Genomic DNA, 17,818 nt, shown 5'->3' with positions numbered 1-17,818 from the left:
TGATGAATTTGTAGTTATCGGTTTTGCTCCTTACGTGAAAAAAATAGACGCGGAGAAAATTCTGTGGGTTCTACTAATTCTAAGGTGCCCAATTCTGATGTAGTATTGCTGTGTTTCTTTATACCATATTTCGATATAGAGTATATGTGTATGTGTACGTGTACTTTTACCACTTCTGCAGATTGTGACACTTGGAATCGGTACTCTTTACATGGTAACTTCTACAAACAAATGACATTTGACACTCTTCATCCCTAATCAAACAAAGCATCCGGCCCCATACTACCACGAAAAGCCCAAAGATATAGGAAAAAAGATTTAAAAAAACGTTAAGGGAGATGGCACAACCTCAAACATGTCCCCACTGAACCGTTTGGAGGCAAATGTGAATTCTTCTCTGCATTATCTGCAGTTTCAGTTGAAAACGAAACATCCAATAAGTGGTGGCAGCGTCACCATCCTTGCACAAAGAGAATAATCTTTGCCGAGTCCATCAACGTCACTTGTGAACTTTGTCAAGTGCTTGCTGGGCTGCCGGCAGAAATCACACGCTCTACCGGCGGAATGCAGCCATCACGATTGTTAGAATTAAGTTTATAGAAGTGATCAATTAGTTGGCATCCCTTCACAAAGCGACACCTCTTAGTAGATAGACATGACCTTTCATGAAAGGATGTGAACCTTTCATGAAGGGGCCTAAACACCAAGGGACATGTCCTTTAGACACACCCTTTCACCATGTATAAATATGTAATCACATTGTTCATTCAATCAATCAATGAATCATTTGTTCATCATATTCTAGTCTCTACTTCCTAGTTTCAAACACGTTATCAGTCACGTATCGCTCTCCGCTGAGATCAAGAACATGAAACGAAGAAGAACAGTGGCTGCTTGGCCAACGCCGGAAAATCGGCGGCCACTTGCCGGCGGCAACGAAGAAATGAGGGCACGAGACGCGAAGGCCACGATTCAGAACTTCATCAACATGAACGTCCACTACGACAAGCCTGTGCCACCATGACTAACCATGGTGACGCCTCCGTGAACAGACTGCATCCATCGACGATGCCGTAATCTCCTTCCTGGCACTGCAGCGATGAAAGACCAGAAAACAAAAGAAGAATAGAAAACTACAACGATGGACCAGCCATCATCTCTACCTGTCTCTTCGAAATTCTTCTTTCTTACTGTTGTGTAGAAGTATGTCACTAATCGAGTATGCAGCAGCATCGAGAACCAAGTCTTTGATTTTGCAGCCTCGATAGAGAGAAGAGAAGATGGCAAGAACGAGACTGATGTCTTCATCGGAATCGGCAACCGAGGCGCACGCCATCAGCATTTTCCGCTGCAACTCGTCGTCTCTTCGACATCATCCAAACAGTAGCGGCCGACGACAACAACTCGATGGCATAACCGCATGCATCATGAGACACGGCGAGATGCACAGAGAGATTGAGAAATGAAGTAGAACGGAAGGCATCAGCAACATCATCTAACCACCTCGGCTAGTGGCCCCATCCACCGTCTACGGCTTCATCGCCGTCACCAACCATGGAGACAAGTTGCAGACTTGATGGCCTGCATCAAGACACGAATCTCATCTTGAGTTCATTCTATTTCTTTATGTTTCTTGTTATTTTTGCTCTTGGGTTGCTAATCCACAAATATGCAAGAATATTTTATTCTCCGGCCATCAAGAAAAATAAGATCGCTGCAAAGAGAATGGATCAGAGGCAAGTTTTTCCCTGGTAATCAAGAAGAGCACCATTGTGGTGGGCATCTGGTAAAGAACATTGCATGGTGAATCTAAACGGTATGTAACATGCCATTCCCAAGGTAAGGACATAGGCTATGTCAGCCTCAATCACTGAATCAGAATGCAAGGAACCAAGGGCAGAGACGTTCATGTCTCACCAATGCCTACACCAAATACAGACCACAGTTGCCCATTCGAAGGCATGGCAACGGCAGTGCCAGCGCCGGCAAACCGGCAACTCGTCTGTCATTGTTAAATGTATTTATATCTATGCAATCACACTCATACAGTACATAGTGATTTGTTAGTTTTGCAAATGATTAATTATTGCAATTTGAACGGCAATAGTTCATCGTAATTAAGCACCAAATGTCATGCCACAATATGCTTGATTCAAATGAAATTATATGCAAAGACTAGTGTCACCTCATCATTTTATACAATGTAAATTCCAAAACCTTATATATTGGACGTACAAGGTAGTACCTTAATACTACTGCGGGATATATATATATATATATATATATATATATATATATATATATATATATATATATATATACATATATATATATATATACACACACACACACACTAACTATCCTCAATGTGCATATCCAATATCAAAGTTTGGAATGATTAAAAGCCACATATTTTTCGGGTGATTACCTTTATTCATATTTCATATTGGCCATAGACAAGGTAGTATCATAATACTTTCGTGGGATCTACACTACTTCATGGTGACTATCCTCAACGTGTGTACCTAATTTTGTATATGAATTAAACAAGGTTTACACCAACATGGAATCTAAGGCATCTAGTGCGATCATGCCAAACTATGCCTATAGCAACGAGTTTCTCGTCCACTAATGTGAGGTCTACACCATTTAGGTGATTACCTTTGATATGTACATGATGATAGAGACTATATCTTGGTGATAAATACTATTTAGCCTCAATAATAATAGCGCCCTTATCGCCTATCGAATATGAGGTCACACACTACTTGTAGTTCAACTAGCATTTTGAATCTACAAGATTTTGCATATATTAATTCAAGACTCATCATGAATTCACATTTTAAGCATTCATCTTTGCTTAGTTAAATAGCATAAAATAGTGCAACATATTTTGGTGACTATCTTCAATCAAATATGCGGAACTTATGTTTTGATAATGATCTTGCATCATCTACTCATGGTAGAATAGAGTTCAAAATACCAGCAGCGACATTGTGTCACATGTTGATTATAAGATAGTCCACGTATAATCAAGTATCACCTTGGTTAAAAAATATGCACATTAATATTTTATGCTATGTCATTTATTTTTCAAGTAAATTAGTTATATATATACATGATCAACTCATGTACGACATGACAAATGTTTTCACAATGGATTTCTCTTTTCTTAAACTCGTATTGAATGGGGATTAATGATCTAGTATAGGTACTAGATATCAATAATACTATTGGGATGTTCGTGACACCATTGTCACCATAGCTCTACCCAATAGAAGTGCCAACCCATTCCTAAACTAACCACACATGCAACATAGTGAGTTCCATCCACTCAATTTTTTTTAAAAAAACATGAGTATTCAAAGGAGAAGATCCATCGATTTTTGCAATTTTCATTCACAATTGCTAACAAAGAAAGTAATATTGCCTAATCATAAGTAATTGTTTACTTAGTTATTTATCATAGTTTAAAGTTAAATGGTAATTTACAGAGAAATGGATCTCTAAAATGCATGTCATTTTTCTTTAAAAATGACCATAATGGCAAGTCTCGCATTTATCCAAAAGTGTGGTTATACAGTTTACATGCATACCAAATTAAACATTTGGTTGAATCATTGCTCAATCCATTTGAGTTAGTCGAGTTTAAGGGGATAAGTTTGAAGCTCGCTTCAACAGAGATCTGCAAAAATTTCCATATTATCCTAGGATTAACATTAGTTGAATATTATACTACTAAATGTAGTATATTGTCTATCATAGATATCATATAGTAGGACATGATATTCATATTTTGTATGAGTAAAAATTCATACTAAAGTTCATTTGGGATCCAACCAGATTGAAAAGGAAATTTTTTAGTGAAGAATTGTACCGCTAATATGATCATGGAGATCATACTCTTTTTATGGGTATTCAATTATTAATCGTGGATGCACTCACGTATCTAAATTCAAGAATATTGCCATATGTTTTATCCATTTATATGATGTCATATTGATATCTATTACTAAGAGTAATGATGAACTATCAGCACTCAACTTAGTATAATGGATAGAAAACTAAATGTTCATAAAAAGAGAATCTTTTCATATCATCTGGGGTGTATTATACATACATCAATCCCATAAAGAAATGTTGCGTACAGAATAATTTTTCAATCTTGATTAAATCATGACTTGGCATGATGGCCTTGGTTATTGAACCTAAGGGATGATAAGAAAAAATATTATCTATTCTATTGGTCATGTTTTACATTTATGAAATCCTCAGATTCTATGTGCACCTCATGTGTCAGAGTTTAAGATCGTATTATCTTAAAATTTGAAAAGAGCCATTCAATGGATTATCTAGGTACTCTAGAATGCTTACCAATGCATTTGAAAATAGTTCCACATGTGTCCCTTATTCATAAGGCACCACAATTTTACCAAATTCATTGCTCATATTTTTTTAATTAGAGCAAATTATCCCAGACAAGGGATCAAACATGGAATTATTTGGTTTTGGGAACTATATTATCAAAGTACTCTATGTCCATATTAATTATTGGCTAATCAAATCTCTTATCGAGATAATTTAGAAGTATGACCAATGAAATAGAATTGCAATTTATTTTATTCAATGTGGACTTACACACCACATCATTCCAATAAATTCATTAAACTGTAATCATACGGCTCCCTCCATTGCAATTAGTACGTGGAGGTTGGCCTCAGCCAAATATTTCCCATCTGCGTTTCGGTTATGGTTTACACATAACGATATCACCACCTCAGTATACATCCATGTCATTGAGGATCTATTAGGAGGTATTATTATCCGTCATTTATAAGTACCTTTGATCACTCATTGAGGATTAATTTACAGCCTGTATACTGACTACACTATTGAGGGTAGTTCCTGGCATTAGGGGGAGATAAATACCACATATATAATGCTAGGAATCCAAAGTGAATGGTACGCAAATTCAACCCTCAAATCCACGTACGCATCAAAGAATATCTGAATCATGGTTCAGAACATCTTATATTTGTAGCACACTACAAATAGTCTGCCATATGCATTTACTCATCAAAAGTGTTATCACATTAGATCTCTACTAATAATGCACTAGAAAGAGTGGAAGTATCTTACGAATCACTCAGCTCCCAAGAAGAGGGGGAGAAGTATGGTCATTAGGGATATAGCTTATTTCAAGCATCCATGAAAATAGGGGGAGACATCCTCCAGGATAGTAAATGCGAATCAACATCATGCATGTTGTTAGACACTTTGTGGATATTCAAATCCAAAGCCTATGAGGCTATGAATGTTGTTTAACATTCAAAAGCCTAGTATATTTGTGCACATAAATTCAGGCGCTAGGTCAATGGAACACCCTAACTCTATCATCGTGAGAAATAAAATAGAGTTCGAAAGGGTGGATATTTTCACAAGCTATATTGGTTCCCTTGAATCAATCATACAAAGGCTACACATTGTCGACATATACTTCTTATCAAAATTGTCATACACCTTCAGCCGGATCCAGACCAAAAGTCCTAGGCAGAGTGTTTAAACACTCAAATCGGTCAAATCAAAGGTGACAATTAGGGAGAAGTGTTCTCGTTCAGTTTTGAGAAGTACTCAGGATAGTAATATCTTCTCATAATGCATTCTTTATGAAAGCAAGGTGGTGAAATAGCGAGAACTTGTAGCAAATGGTTTCACGTAGAAAGTGAGCAACATGGTATGTGTGAAAATTATGTTCCCATATTCAATCGTTGGCAGATCAAATGAATTTGATAGATTCAAATATACAATGGATTTGTTTTCTGAATCAAAATTGAAGTCGCAACATATATTGTGTATAACTCAAGTCATGGAGACTTGAAAATGTTAAGTTGATGTGGTACAATTGACTAAATGAGTATCTTCCATACAAGGATTACTCCAATTGTTATGATTGCATATGTGTGTCTATAAATAAATTCTGGAATGAATTTTATCATCTCAAACACAAACAAGCAAGCAATCATTTTACGACGGATTTTGAGATGACTTTGGGTAAAACCAAACTATACTTAAGTCTACAACTTAAGCATGCACACCAGTTTATGAATATACAATTAATATTGTATACCAATATTCAAATATATTGGAAAGTCATATACATCGACACTTATAGTCAGTCAATCCCTAAAGATGGATCATTTTCCATAAAGACCGTTTGATGACATCCTTAGTACCATCAAAGCGCTTATATATGTATCCTACAAATCGCAACAGGCCTAATACTGCATTTGTAGATACCTTTCTATAGCTCATAATAGCACGCAACTCAATAACACCATATAGGTGGGAATTGAAGGGGATATCCACAAATATCAAATGGTACCAAAATGTTTTGATTTATTATGAATAAATCATGATGTGACGAAAGTGTGATAACAAGACACTGGCTAACTAATCCTCATATTGCCAGATTTTAACTGATGCTATGATAGTCAAAAATTTTCATTGGAGTTATAAATTGTAATTGTAACTTCACCTATCATTCCGAAGTATTACATGAATATGCATAACTTCACTGAATGATTAATTGTGATTCCTTCTAATCGCTTAGATTATCAACAAGGATAATACGACTTGTATTGCTTGGATGATAAAAGGTTATACAAAAATAGTATTACTAACATATATTGCTAAACATATTGCAAAAATGGATTATGAGATAATCTCATGAATTTCGCTCACAAAAGTCATTACTGATAGCTACATTCTAGAAATGTAATTGTGGAATCGGTATACAAGGACTTTGATTTTTGCAAGGCTCAGGGGGAGACTCTCTTGAAATTGTAACCTACTCAAACATCATATTGTACTCTTTTTCCTATATGAGTTTTTTCTTGGAACGGTTTCTCATAAAGGTTTTAATGAGGCAATATCAATACAAGAATATATGTCATATCTCCTATTTTCCCCATTGGGGTTTTTAAAGGTGATATTCAAGACTTATTGAATGTCATATCTTCTGTTTTCCCACCAAGGGTTTTTAAGAAGGTATCAAGGACATTATGCCTCCTCGTATTTTTCCCTTTGGGTTTTGGGGGAGGTTATTCGAATATGATCCACAGATCATGTTATTGATCTCCAAACTTGTTTATGATTTTTCCTTTTAAAGGTTTTCTCATATGAGTTTGCGATGAGACAATAATCTATATATGTCATATCATTTTCTCCTATTTTTCCCACTGGGTTTTAAGGAGTTTTAATGGCATATTAGTATACAATTTGGTTTCTCCTCAGATTTTTCCCACAGGGTTTTTGGAGGAGTTTTTCCATACAATAATCAAGAATGATTGAATAAAGATTACATGAAGCATACAAGGAGCTAATTGATCAAGGAGGAGTGTTAGAATTAAGTTTATATAAGTGATCAATTAGTTGGCATCCCTTCACAAAGAGACACCTCTTAGTAGATAGACATGACCTTTCATGAAAGGATGTGAACCTTTCATGAAGGGGCCTAAACACCAAGGGACATGTCCTTTAGACACACCCTTACACTATGTATAAATATGTAATCACATTGTTCATTCAATCAATCAATGAATCATTTGTTCATCCTATTCTAGTCTCTACTTTCTAGTTTCAAACAACGATGACGCAAAAAGGCCACTCTCCCCGGGGATCATTGAACTCACCATGACACCAACACGTACGACTGTTCAAACCCAAAAGCCCCGGAACATTCGAAATGGATTAACCAGGTAACGCACCTGGAGGAGAGGAGGACACACGCTGGGCCCCGCCATGTCATACTCACCCTCTCGGCCCCTCCTGCTGCAGTCGCCGATCCAGATGCTGACTGACCATCGAACACACCGACACAGCGACCCTGCTGGCGCCGCGGTCCCAAGCGCGGCGGGGCCAGGCAACGTTGGATGACAAGTGCACGTCCACAGCCTGGCCACACGTCCAACGACCAGCAGTCCCGTAATCAATACGGGCGTGATGGGCGCATCCGTGCCGGCCCCTGATGCGGCGGCGCAGCGCACGCGGCCCACACATGGCGACGGCATGAGCGGCCGGCGGGGGAGGGGAGGAGCGAAGCGACGGCGAACGGACAAGCAGGCGCAACAAGCCCACCGGCCCGACGGCCGCGGCATTGCCCAGATCTGGTGCGGGTATCTGGTCGTCTTAGGCCAGTTTTAATGGATTGTTATGGAAAATTTATAATATTAAAATTTATGCAAATCATCAATTTTAAGAGGATGAAGTTTCATATTTTAAGAGGTGGAGTAGGATGTAAGATGAGTTTTATTCCCATAAAATTCAGTTGGTATAGTTATATCTTAGTTTTGTAAATGTAACCGTAGCGTACGGCGGTGTTTGGGAGAGTTCTGCTCCACCAAATTTGGCTCCACTCCAAATTTTTTTATCCAAACCCATCACTCAGGTCCACTCCATTTCACCAAATATCAGCTCCACTCCACAAAAAATCGGAGCTCCTCAAGAGGTGCTCCACCAAACTGTAGAGCTGGTAGAGTTGATAAATATTACCCACTTACCATTGATTACACACTCTCCATACCCTTTCACATCAAAAAAATAGAAGTCAACACTCCTCGCCGAGCAGTGCTCCCTGCCAGCCACCGCTACCCGGAGCTCGCCACCACTGTCCGCCTCCCACTAGGGCTCACCGCCGCCACCAACGGGGCTCGCTGCTGCCACCACCGGTGCTCGCCGCCACCGCACGGCAAGCGTCGCCGATGAAGGCCGCTGGCGGCGGCGTTGCTTGGGCACAAGGGAGAAAGGCCTGCGGTGGGGTGACCTTGACCGGCGCACGGGGTGGGGCTGCGGCCAGCGCGGCTGGGTGGGTCCGGCGCGCCTGGCGGCGCAGCGCAGGCCTGCACAGTGGAGCCATGTGACGAGCGGGCAGCGGCGCCAGGTCGCCGGCGGCCGCGCGGCCGCGTTCCTAGTGACCTGGGCAAGAATACACAAAACTAGAGAGCGCACCACGAGGAGGATGACAAGGCGAATCCATTTTTGTGGTTAGCTCATGTAGAGGAGGCCAGGAGGTAGATACTCACCGTGGAGGTCAAGGTGACAGTCATGGTGGTCTAGGGTTCGTTTGGCGGGAAGCTCCTCTGGCACTTGGCTGGCATGGCCGGTGGGTTGGGGAGGTTGGGGAGCTCACGGCCTAGATCCTGGTGCAAGCAATCGAAGAATGATGGTTTCGATAGGGTGAATTTGGGAAGGGGGCGGAGCTCAGCCATTGGCTGCCATGGCGCCCGGCGGCACACTGGCGTGGGCGTGGGAGGAGAGCGAGGTGCGGGAAGGGAACACCGCGCGTAGGAAGCGGGCGCGCGTGCAGGAGAATGCTGATGGCGAACTGCGCGAGCTCGGCAAAGATGGAGGGCGCGGAGGACGGGATACAGAGCGCGAGCAAATAGCGAGGAAGATGGAGGCTCCGTTGGATGCCGTTTTTTCCGATTTCTGTGTATATTTACGGATGCCGAAAGGTATATAGAAAGGTATATAGAGCTTGTTGGAGTTGCTCACACGAGGCAGTAGTACTGTAGTAACACGTAGGTAGGCTTGGTTGGACCGCCAGAGTTATTGGTCCATTGGACCTTTTCGGCCCAACGTTTACAGGCTTACTACACTCCAGGCCAAAAAAAACCCTACGGACTACAGGCTTACTACACTCCAGGCCCAAAAGCATCGTGGTGCTAGCAACCTAAAAAAATTCTGAACAGTTTTGGCTAGCCGAGAAAGCTGTCACAACAACGAAAAGCCCAATTATCCAGGGAAAAAAACAGCAAAGAGCTCTGAGTAGTGAGTACTGACACCGTGATACTTGAGCGGCGCCAAGCCTTCACTGTGAAGCATCCGAATCCGCATTGCCGGCTACGGATCGCAGCCACACCCAGCAACCGTAATCACCCTCGCCGCACAAGTACGCTTCTCCGTGAAGGCATCATGGAATGACGATGGGAGCAGGCAAACATGCCCTTTCAAGCCCGACCGGGGAAGTAGCAGCAGCAGCGAGGCAACAGGCAACCAGCACCCGCGCGTGCAAGCATCGCGTCAGCAGCAAGCGCGTGACCTGCGGTGCGGTGCCTGGTCGCGGTGCCACCTGGAGCCCTGGCTGGGCCCCCAGGCCCCAGCCCGCCTGCGAGGGATCGGCTAACCGGCGTACGGGCACATGGGGGTGTCCGCGGCCGCGGCGAAGACAGGCGTCGTGCGTGCCCGCCGGCGCGTCACGGCACATGCGTGACGAGCGGAAGCGGGGATCTCTGTACAAGCCCTGGCTTGGAACCGTCCCATGAAGCAATTGCCTGCTAACTCTAGGGAAGTGGTTAGCCGCGGACCCAAACAACGTTCTGTTGCCGGCTGAACCTTCGCGACCGGTCATCATAGCCCCACACGACACGGGACACGCACGCACGGAGGCTGCATGCGGCGGTGGATTTGATCATTGGTTCAAGGGATGGGATTGAGATGGATGGGGAAAAATGAGCGAGCTGCCGGAGCCCATGCCGCCATGCGGACGGACGCGGCGAGCAGCCCCATGGAAGGATGATAACGGACGGAAAAATCACGTCCCGTCCGTATTTCTATATTTATCTCATCTGTTTCCGTATTTACAGAAAAATACGGAAATGGGATGGAAAGCGGGAGGAGATGTATCCCGCCCGCATTTGCGGGATCTCGTTTTTAGTTGGAATAATCCCGTATTTTTCCTTATTTATAAAATCCAGAAAAAAAATAATAGGCACACCATATCATCTCATGTTTCTCAACATCAATACATGTCCCTCAACATAAATACATATATTTCATAGTTTAATCGTAGGAAACAAGAAATATTGATCATATTTTTGAAAAATAGTTTGTGTAAAGGAGTATCTGGTGTTATATTCATGCACAATGAATAGTGATTAAATAATAATGCATTCCAGTAAATTTTCCGGTTCCCGCCTGTTTCCGTAACTGTTATATCCCGTTTCCTCTTCCCTACCCAGCTATTCCGCTCCTGCTCCCGTTTTCCGTAATAAAAAATGGAAATAGAAATGATTGATGGGTTTTCCCTTCCGTTCCGTCCGTTTTCATCCCTACCCCATACCCCATGTTCCCGTCGGCGGGCCACGACGCGTTCCGGACCCAAACACGGCAGGGGACGCTGCCTAAAATTGTACTAGGCGAAATCAAATCAAATGGAGAAGAAGGGGAAGGACACGCACGGAGAGCGAAACTACCCCGGCCGGACACAGCCGGTGCTCTAAGCCCGCATGTCAGCGGCCGCTCACAAATTCATCGTGCCGTTGCTGATTCTTAACGACAGGGTTACCAGACATACCGGTGGAGCTTGGACAGTGGTCCGTGGTCCCAACGGAAGGAGAAGAAGAAAGAAAGGCTACGACTACGAGACGGTTGTGCCAATAGATACACTTGATTCTACAAGCTGTTCCCTTGCTGATCTGTTGTAACTGCCGGTCCCCTCACTAGAGGGCCTGGTAGGCTGGTACAAGTATGCCGTGTATGCGAGCAGAACAGAAGAAAAGAGCGTGTCTCTGCCTCTATGGTCCAGCGCCAGCTTAAATGGAAGCCCAAACTGCTTGTGTTTGCCGCTGTTTTGTTTATGAGGGGAGTTTCAAATGCGCTGCACCCAAAAACAAATCGTAGCTACTGAGTAGTACGCTGCTTGAGCAAATTGAAAATAGACCTAGTGGTACAGCAGGTAGGCCAACTTCTGAACTCTGAGGTACAACTGCCTGGTAACAAAATCCTCCAATCCTCCAATCGCCATGGCTCATTCAGAATTGCTTCGGTAATTGTCGGCAGCAATGGTTGGCGCCAGGTAACTTCTGCTCGTCATCGATCTCGCATCAGCGGCGCATAAATATAGTTGACTTTTGCGAGGTGATCGGGAGCAGTATACTATTGGCAATAAGCCCCGCCTGGGCCATTTCGAAATCCCTGACGGATCCGTGCCTCTGCTGCTCCTCTGAGCCAGAATCTAGCCGCCAGAGGTTTTCGAATTTTGTACTCTGCACTTTGTATATACTACGAGTTGCATATACAATGGTTCAGACGGCTGCTGATTTTAAGGTTTTAAAATCCAAACATAGACAGTTAAAAAGACAAATGATACAACGGACCGTCTATTTAGCTGTCTGCAAACTGTTTAATGTTTTGTATGTAGTCAAGATCAATAGTGAGTAGCATTTTGTATACTATTTTGTTGCCATTTGATAGAAAACAGATCAAGCATGATGAAGCATCAGCTAGAATTAGCTATAATAATGGAAAACAATAAAAATAAATGAAAATAGTAAAATACCAAATTGCCCCTTATCTCTTCTCCGTTGAGCGGTGACCATGATGCCAAATCGAACTAGCTCTACTCCGGCCTGTTCCTCTCTCTCTTTCGCAATCATTCTTTCTTCTTCCAGAATCAAGTGACCAGCCGGTGCTGCTGCTCGCCACCAGAGCGAGCGTGCAGGAGCTGAGCGCGGGACAAAGCGAGGGGGAGGGTGGTGGAGCAGAAGCATAGCAGATCTAGCGCGGGGCGGTGTCGCGGCCGTCTCGGCGAGGCGGCGCGGTAGCCAGGGAGCATGGGCAGCGCCCCGGACAGCTCGGCAAGGCGCGGTGGCACGGGAGCCAGCGCCGGCGAGCGCGCGCGGGCGGTGCCGCGGCCGGCTCGGTGAGGCGGGCGGCGGCACGGCGGCCAGGGAGCGCGAGCAGCGCCGCCGACGGCTCGGCAAGGCGCGTTGGCATGGCAGTCAGCGCTGGCGGGCGCGCGGCGACGCCGCAGCCAGCTAGGTGAGGCGGGCGGCGAGCTCGACTGGCGACGTGATGCCGAGCACGGGGTTGCGGCAACGGCCTCGGCGGCGACGACATCAGCGGGCGGCGTGATGGCCTAGCTCTGGCGCTACAGCAACAACCTTCACTCGTGCCAAAACTGTGGTAACCCGCACTTGATCCGTGGCTGCCGTCGACGAGCTGCAGTGCGGCATACAACGGGGCAGCGCCGTCGTCTCCTCGTGTTGGACCACGAGCCCGCGCCGTCGCCTCGCCTCACCGAGCCCACATGGGCACCCGGTTGCACCTGGTCGGACGCAACCACCTTTCCACCGGTGAGGACAACCTAACCAACCAGCACCCTCGTACCGAAGCGCGAAGCGAATACACATCTCGCCGCCATGGCCTCCCGGTCGGCGACGGCGATCGCCTCGGCTGGCGATAAAGCTCGCCAGATCAAGACCCCATGCGGCCTCCCAGAGGTTCCTGCCCCCCCCCCCCCCCCCCCCCCCCCCGTCCGTTGCGTCCACATGGCCTACTAGATTTCCGAAAGCTGGCTGGATGGAATGGAATCCACAGAAAAATTTCCCACCGAAAAGGCATTACCGACGCAGCAAATGCGTTGCCTCGCGATTGTTATATCTCCCCGCAAGTAGGATAAGCATCCGCAAAGGCGGAGCAGAAAGGCGATCGACGAAAGGCGCCACCGGGAACATCCGGATCGGAGGGAGCGAGATGATCTGATCCGTTCATACTAGGCCACACAGCCCTGCGGGAGATACGAGCCTTTCTTTTTCGTTCTTTCCCTTCTCCCCCGCTCTGCTCACCGCAGGAAAAGATCACGATCGGCCTCGGTGGTCGACGCGCCGCGAGGCCTCTCGTCTGTTGATCTTCCAACACAGCAACGAATCCGAGGAACGGATCGATTGCTTTCGAGTTTCGACAGGGGAGCGTGCGAGCCAAAAACGAAAGGGTTCGGACGTCGGAGCAGGAGCCGAGACGGGGATCGCCTGGCTTGACCGGGTCGGCGCGCTCAGCCACGGCGCACACCACCAAGAGGCGAGAGAGGCAACGGGACGACAGGAACCTGCTGCCATCCCCGTCGCGAGACGGGATCAGCGCCACCGCCGAACGCACGCAGCTCTCAGCCTCAGCGCACAGCGCTCCCCACCCGCACGGCCTCACCTCGTTGCGTCTGGGCCACGGAAAACGGCGGGCCTCGCGTGGACGGGGACCAGCGAGCTAGTACACCTGTTGGAGGTAAACGGGACCCCGCGGGATCTTGCCAATAATGCAGGGAAATTTACGGGAGTTTCACAGGCATCGCTGTCCCGGGGGACAAGGACAGGGCAGCCACGGAGATGCAAGATCCCGGGCCCGGAGCCCCGGCCGCGGCCAGATTCTTTGGCGGTAGCTGACCGGTTCGCTTCGACAGCAACAGGCAAGCCAGAATAAAGGAATAGACGCCGCCAAGTTAAGCAACAGGACGTCATAAACTAGACTTGTTCAGTAGGTCCTCAGGACAGCAGAGGAGAGCGAGGGAGAGCTCAACGAGCACACTGCAACCACTTACCTGTTCTGTTCTTCCAGCAGCACCAGCTGAATCATCATCCAACTCCAACAACACAGAACTGAACCGAGCACCCCAACCAAATCATAAACGGAAATGAAATGGAGGCACGACCAAAACCAAAAAAGAAAAGGGGGGGGGGGGGGGTTGAGACGAGAGCTACTAGTATTCTAGTAACCATTTCTTTCCTCAAGACGGCAATTCCTTACCCGGGAAGCAAGCGGTGCAAAAAGGAAACCGATGCGTTATGCTGTGGCACACCAAATGAAAAGAGGAAATATGGAGCTCTGGGCTGTGTTTAGATTCGTAAAATGGTGGTAAAAAAATCACATCGGACACTGTAGTACACTGTAGCAATTTTCGTTTATTTGTGGTAATTGTTGTCCTATAATGACCTAACTAGGCTCAAAAGATTCGTCGTCTCGTCATGTACATCAAAACTATGCAATTAATTTTTTTTATTTACCTACATTTAATGCTCCATGCATGAGTCAAAAGATTTGATGTGATAGTTGAATAGTAAAATTTGGAGTGAGAAATTTTGAATCTAAACACAGCCCTTATTATTTTCTTGCTTACAGTGACACGTCTCTTTTTTTTCTCAAACTGACTGCTGACGATTTCTCTTGGGAATCATCAGGGTACCACAAGCAGCAAACATGCTGCCAAACCCTCCAAAAGCACCCACTTATTGTTCCTCACCCCCAACGACCTTCGAAAGCCTTGGATCCTGCTCTTGTTCATCGGCCCCCATCCATCACCAACCGTCATCCAAAATAACCAATACCACCCACACAAACGAACCCCTAACGCTGACGCACCATGCGCAATGCTATTGCTACCACCGCTGCCTCCTACTTCTAGCCTAACACCTACCTAGCGCTAGCCACAATACCAATAGTAATTTTTGCAATCCCGTTAATCTGCCGGAGATCATCTTGCGGCGACTGCGATCCGGCGCGCCGTCAGTACGTCCATTCCTGCGGGAGATTCAACTCGAGAGCAGCGCCGCCGCCGGGGAGCTGGGCGGAACGGCTCGCCACCAGTGCGTTGCTCCGACTCACCAGCGCATCTGACAGACGAGGGGAGGGCAGGAACCGTTAATCAGTGCCGTTCACGGTCCAGCTAAGACACATTAATTAGTGTACTACTGGAGGGAATTAATTACCGTGATCAAGAGCGAAACCGCCAGGGTAGATGGGACGGGCACCGAGGTCCGCGACGTTGAGGTTGAGCGCCTGCACGACGCGCGCCGGGAGGAGAACGGTGGAGCAGGCTGTACCCAAATGCCACGGAGAAGAAGAAATCAGCCAAAAGTTCATGGAGAGTGCGCTGGAAAACAAACAGACAGGTTCAGGACGCGGTGTGTGCTTACCTGGCTTCTTCTTGGGCTCGGCGAGGGCGCCGGCCTGGCGGGGGATGAACACGCCGGTGCCGGCGCACTCGCGCTTGGCGCCGCGAGGGGCGAGGAACAGGGCGCGCATGCCGGCCGCGGACGCAGGAGGCTGTTGCGGCTTCTGGAGCGGGGGCCACGCGGACGGGTTGAGGGCGGGCGGCGCGGTACAATAGCCGGTGGTTCGTTTAGGCCCACAGATGCGCGCGCCCCACGCCGCCGCCGCCGCCGCGGCGAGCTCCTGCTCCCGTTGATGCTTGAGCATCTGCTGTTGCTTCAGGGCATTAAACCGCGAAGGAAGAAACCACGCCTCAGAAACCACTCCGCACTAGAGAAAAATCAGGAAGGAAAAGCTTGCGCGTCACCGTAATCCATGGCCAGGCACTCACCTGAGCAACTTTTCGGCGCTGTTCCAGCAAGTTGTTCGGCTGATAGTAGTCGGCACCGGCGGCCTTGGGTGCCGGGGCTGGCGCCGCGGGCTGCTTCGCCGGCACCACGACAGCGTGGCCATGATGCGCAGCCGCGGTCTTCGGCACGGGGATGCTGTCGCTGCGCAGGCGGGCCACCTGCCCGGCCGCCTGGTGCAGCACGTCCCAGGGATCGGCCGGCTGCTGCTCCAGCGGCGACGACGGCGCCGAGCTGACCTGCGACGCCACGCCGTTGGGGCTCTCCTCCCCGGAAGCCGCCAGGCCGCACAGGATGGACTGCGGCGAGCCGGCCATCACTTCCGCCTGCCACGCGACAAGGGGGAAACAAAACAATCAGCGCTCCGCGGAATTCGAAACCCAGAAGGTCTCCTTCCAAAAAGGACACGCCGCAACAGAAATGGAAAGCCAACCTTTGCAGGGGAGGAATAATCGCCGCCGGCTCCCTTTGCGTTCCCGACGAGGAGCCCAGCCACGCGGCGCGAGAGCCCGCCGAGCCCTTCCTCCTCGTCGCTCTCGCTCCTGGCGGCCACGGCCGCCTTCTCCTCCTCGGAGAAGAAGTCGTCGTCCAGGAACTCGTCCGGGAGCCAGAACTCGGCGCCGCCGGCGCGCGGGCACTCCTCCGCCATTCCGCCCAAGGAAAACACGCCCCGCGGCACGCTTGGACGGGGCCGGCCGCGCGCCTGAATAATATAGCCCCGCCGGTGGCCAGAAGTTGCCGCAGGAGGAAGAAATAATAATGGCCAGCACGGACACGGTGATGGCTCCCTCCCGGCCCCCACTAAAACTCCTCCCCCGTCTGTTTTGCGTGAGACGAGAAGGTTGGGGGGACCCGACCTGGACTGTATAAGATTTTGTTAGCGGCCTCAGGCAAAGACGACGGGCGGACGGGAAGCGAGAGGGAATGAGGAAGGGCGGCGCGAGGCGCCGAGCCCGAGCGAGCGAGCGGCCGTGGCTGCGGTGCGGGGGCAGTGGTGGGGGTCAAACTACTTCTGCCGCTGGGGGATGTGCGGGTGGTTTATATAAAGCGTGGCGGGGGGAGAGAGAAACGGGGCTTATCGCGAGGTGGGATTAGCGGCGGGGCCGCGTTCCCGTGCGTCTCGCGGGCGTCCAAGCTCGTGCGTCTCGCGGGCTAAACTAGGGAGTCCAACCAGATGGACGACGTCGCTGCTCCTGCGAAACGAGGAACAGGAAGAATTTCCAGCCTGTTGGTTGCGCCTATTTGTGGTTTCGGCAATGCTTTTGTGTTGGCACCCACCAACAGCTCCATCGTCGGAGGGCAGCTCAACTAATGTTGACCGCACCGTATGTTAACCGAGGAAAGCCCGTGTTTACACAAAGGAACACGGAGAAATTGCTCGGTTTGTGGCGCACAAAAAAATAGCCTGCCAACTCGCTTTTCATTAATCCATGTGGTGGCACAAAAATAGAAATGACACCGGTTAAAACGGTCGATTTGGCCTCTGTAGAAAAAATTTATGATTTTGCAATCTTTTTTCATAGAATCCCTAACCCACGAAGCTACATGTCAAAGATGTTTCATAATTACGTACACAATTACACAAAGCTACTTAGTTTATATGCCGATAGTTAGGATAAAGGTCAAGATTTATGTAGCATGGTTTCCATATG

The 17,818-nt window shown here is 47.6% G+C and overlaps 1 protein-coding gene across 2 annotated transcripts; it reads right to left on the bottom strand.

Moving 5' to 3' along the window:
• Positions 1 to 14,874: 14,874 nt before the first annotated feature.
• LOC120675770 lies at positions 14,875 to 17,183 on the bottom strand. Of its 2 annotated transcripts, none has more exons than XM_039956981.1 (5): positions 16,600 to 17,183; positions 16,151 to 16,492; positions 15,744 to 16,035; positions 15,537 to 15,644; positions 14,875 to 15,440 (listed from the first exon to the last, which is right to left on the bottom strand). In XM_039956981.1, exons 1-5 carry the CDS (start codon positions 16,813 to 16,815, stop codon positions 15,334 to 15,336), a joined length of 1,065 nt encoding a protein of 354 aa, XP_039812915.1. In that variant the 5' UTR covers positions 16,816 to 17,183; the 3' UTR covers positions 14,875 to 15,333. The 2 variants fall into 2 exon arrangements, with proteins under 2 accessions (XP_039812915.1, XP_039812914.1); XM_039956980.1 differs by having other exon boundaries at positions 15,744 to 16,050; positions 16,600 to 17,174.
• Positions 17,184 to 17,818: the final 635 nt, after the last annotated feature.

Source organism: Panicum virgatum, chromosome 5N (genome assembly GCF_016808335.1).
Source record: "Panicum virgatum strain AP13 chromosome 5N, P.virgatum_v5, whole genome shotgun sequence".
NCBI lineage: Eukaryota > Viridiplantae > Streptophyta > Magnoliopsida > Poales > Poaceae > Panicum > Panicum virgatum.
This window is presented reverse-complemented; position numbering and strand designations above follow the sequence as displayed.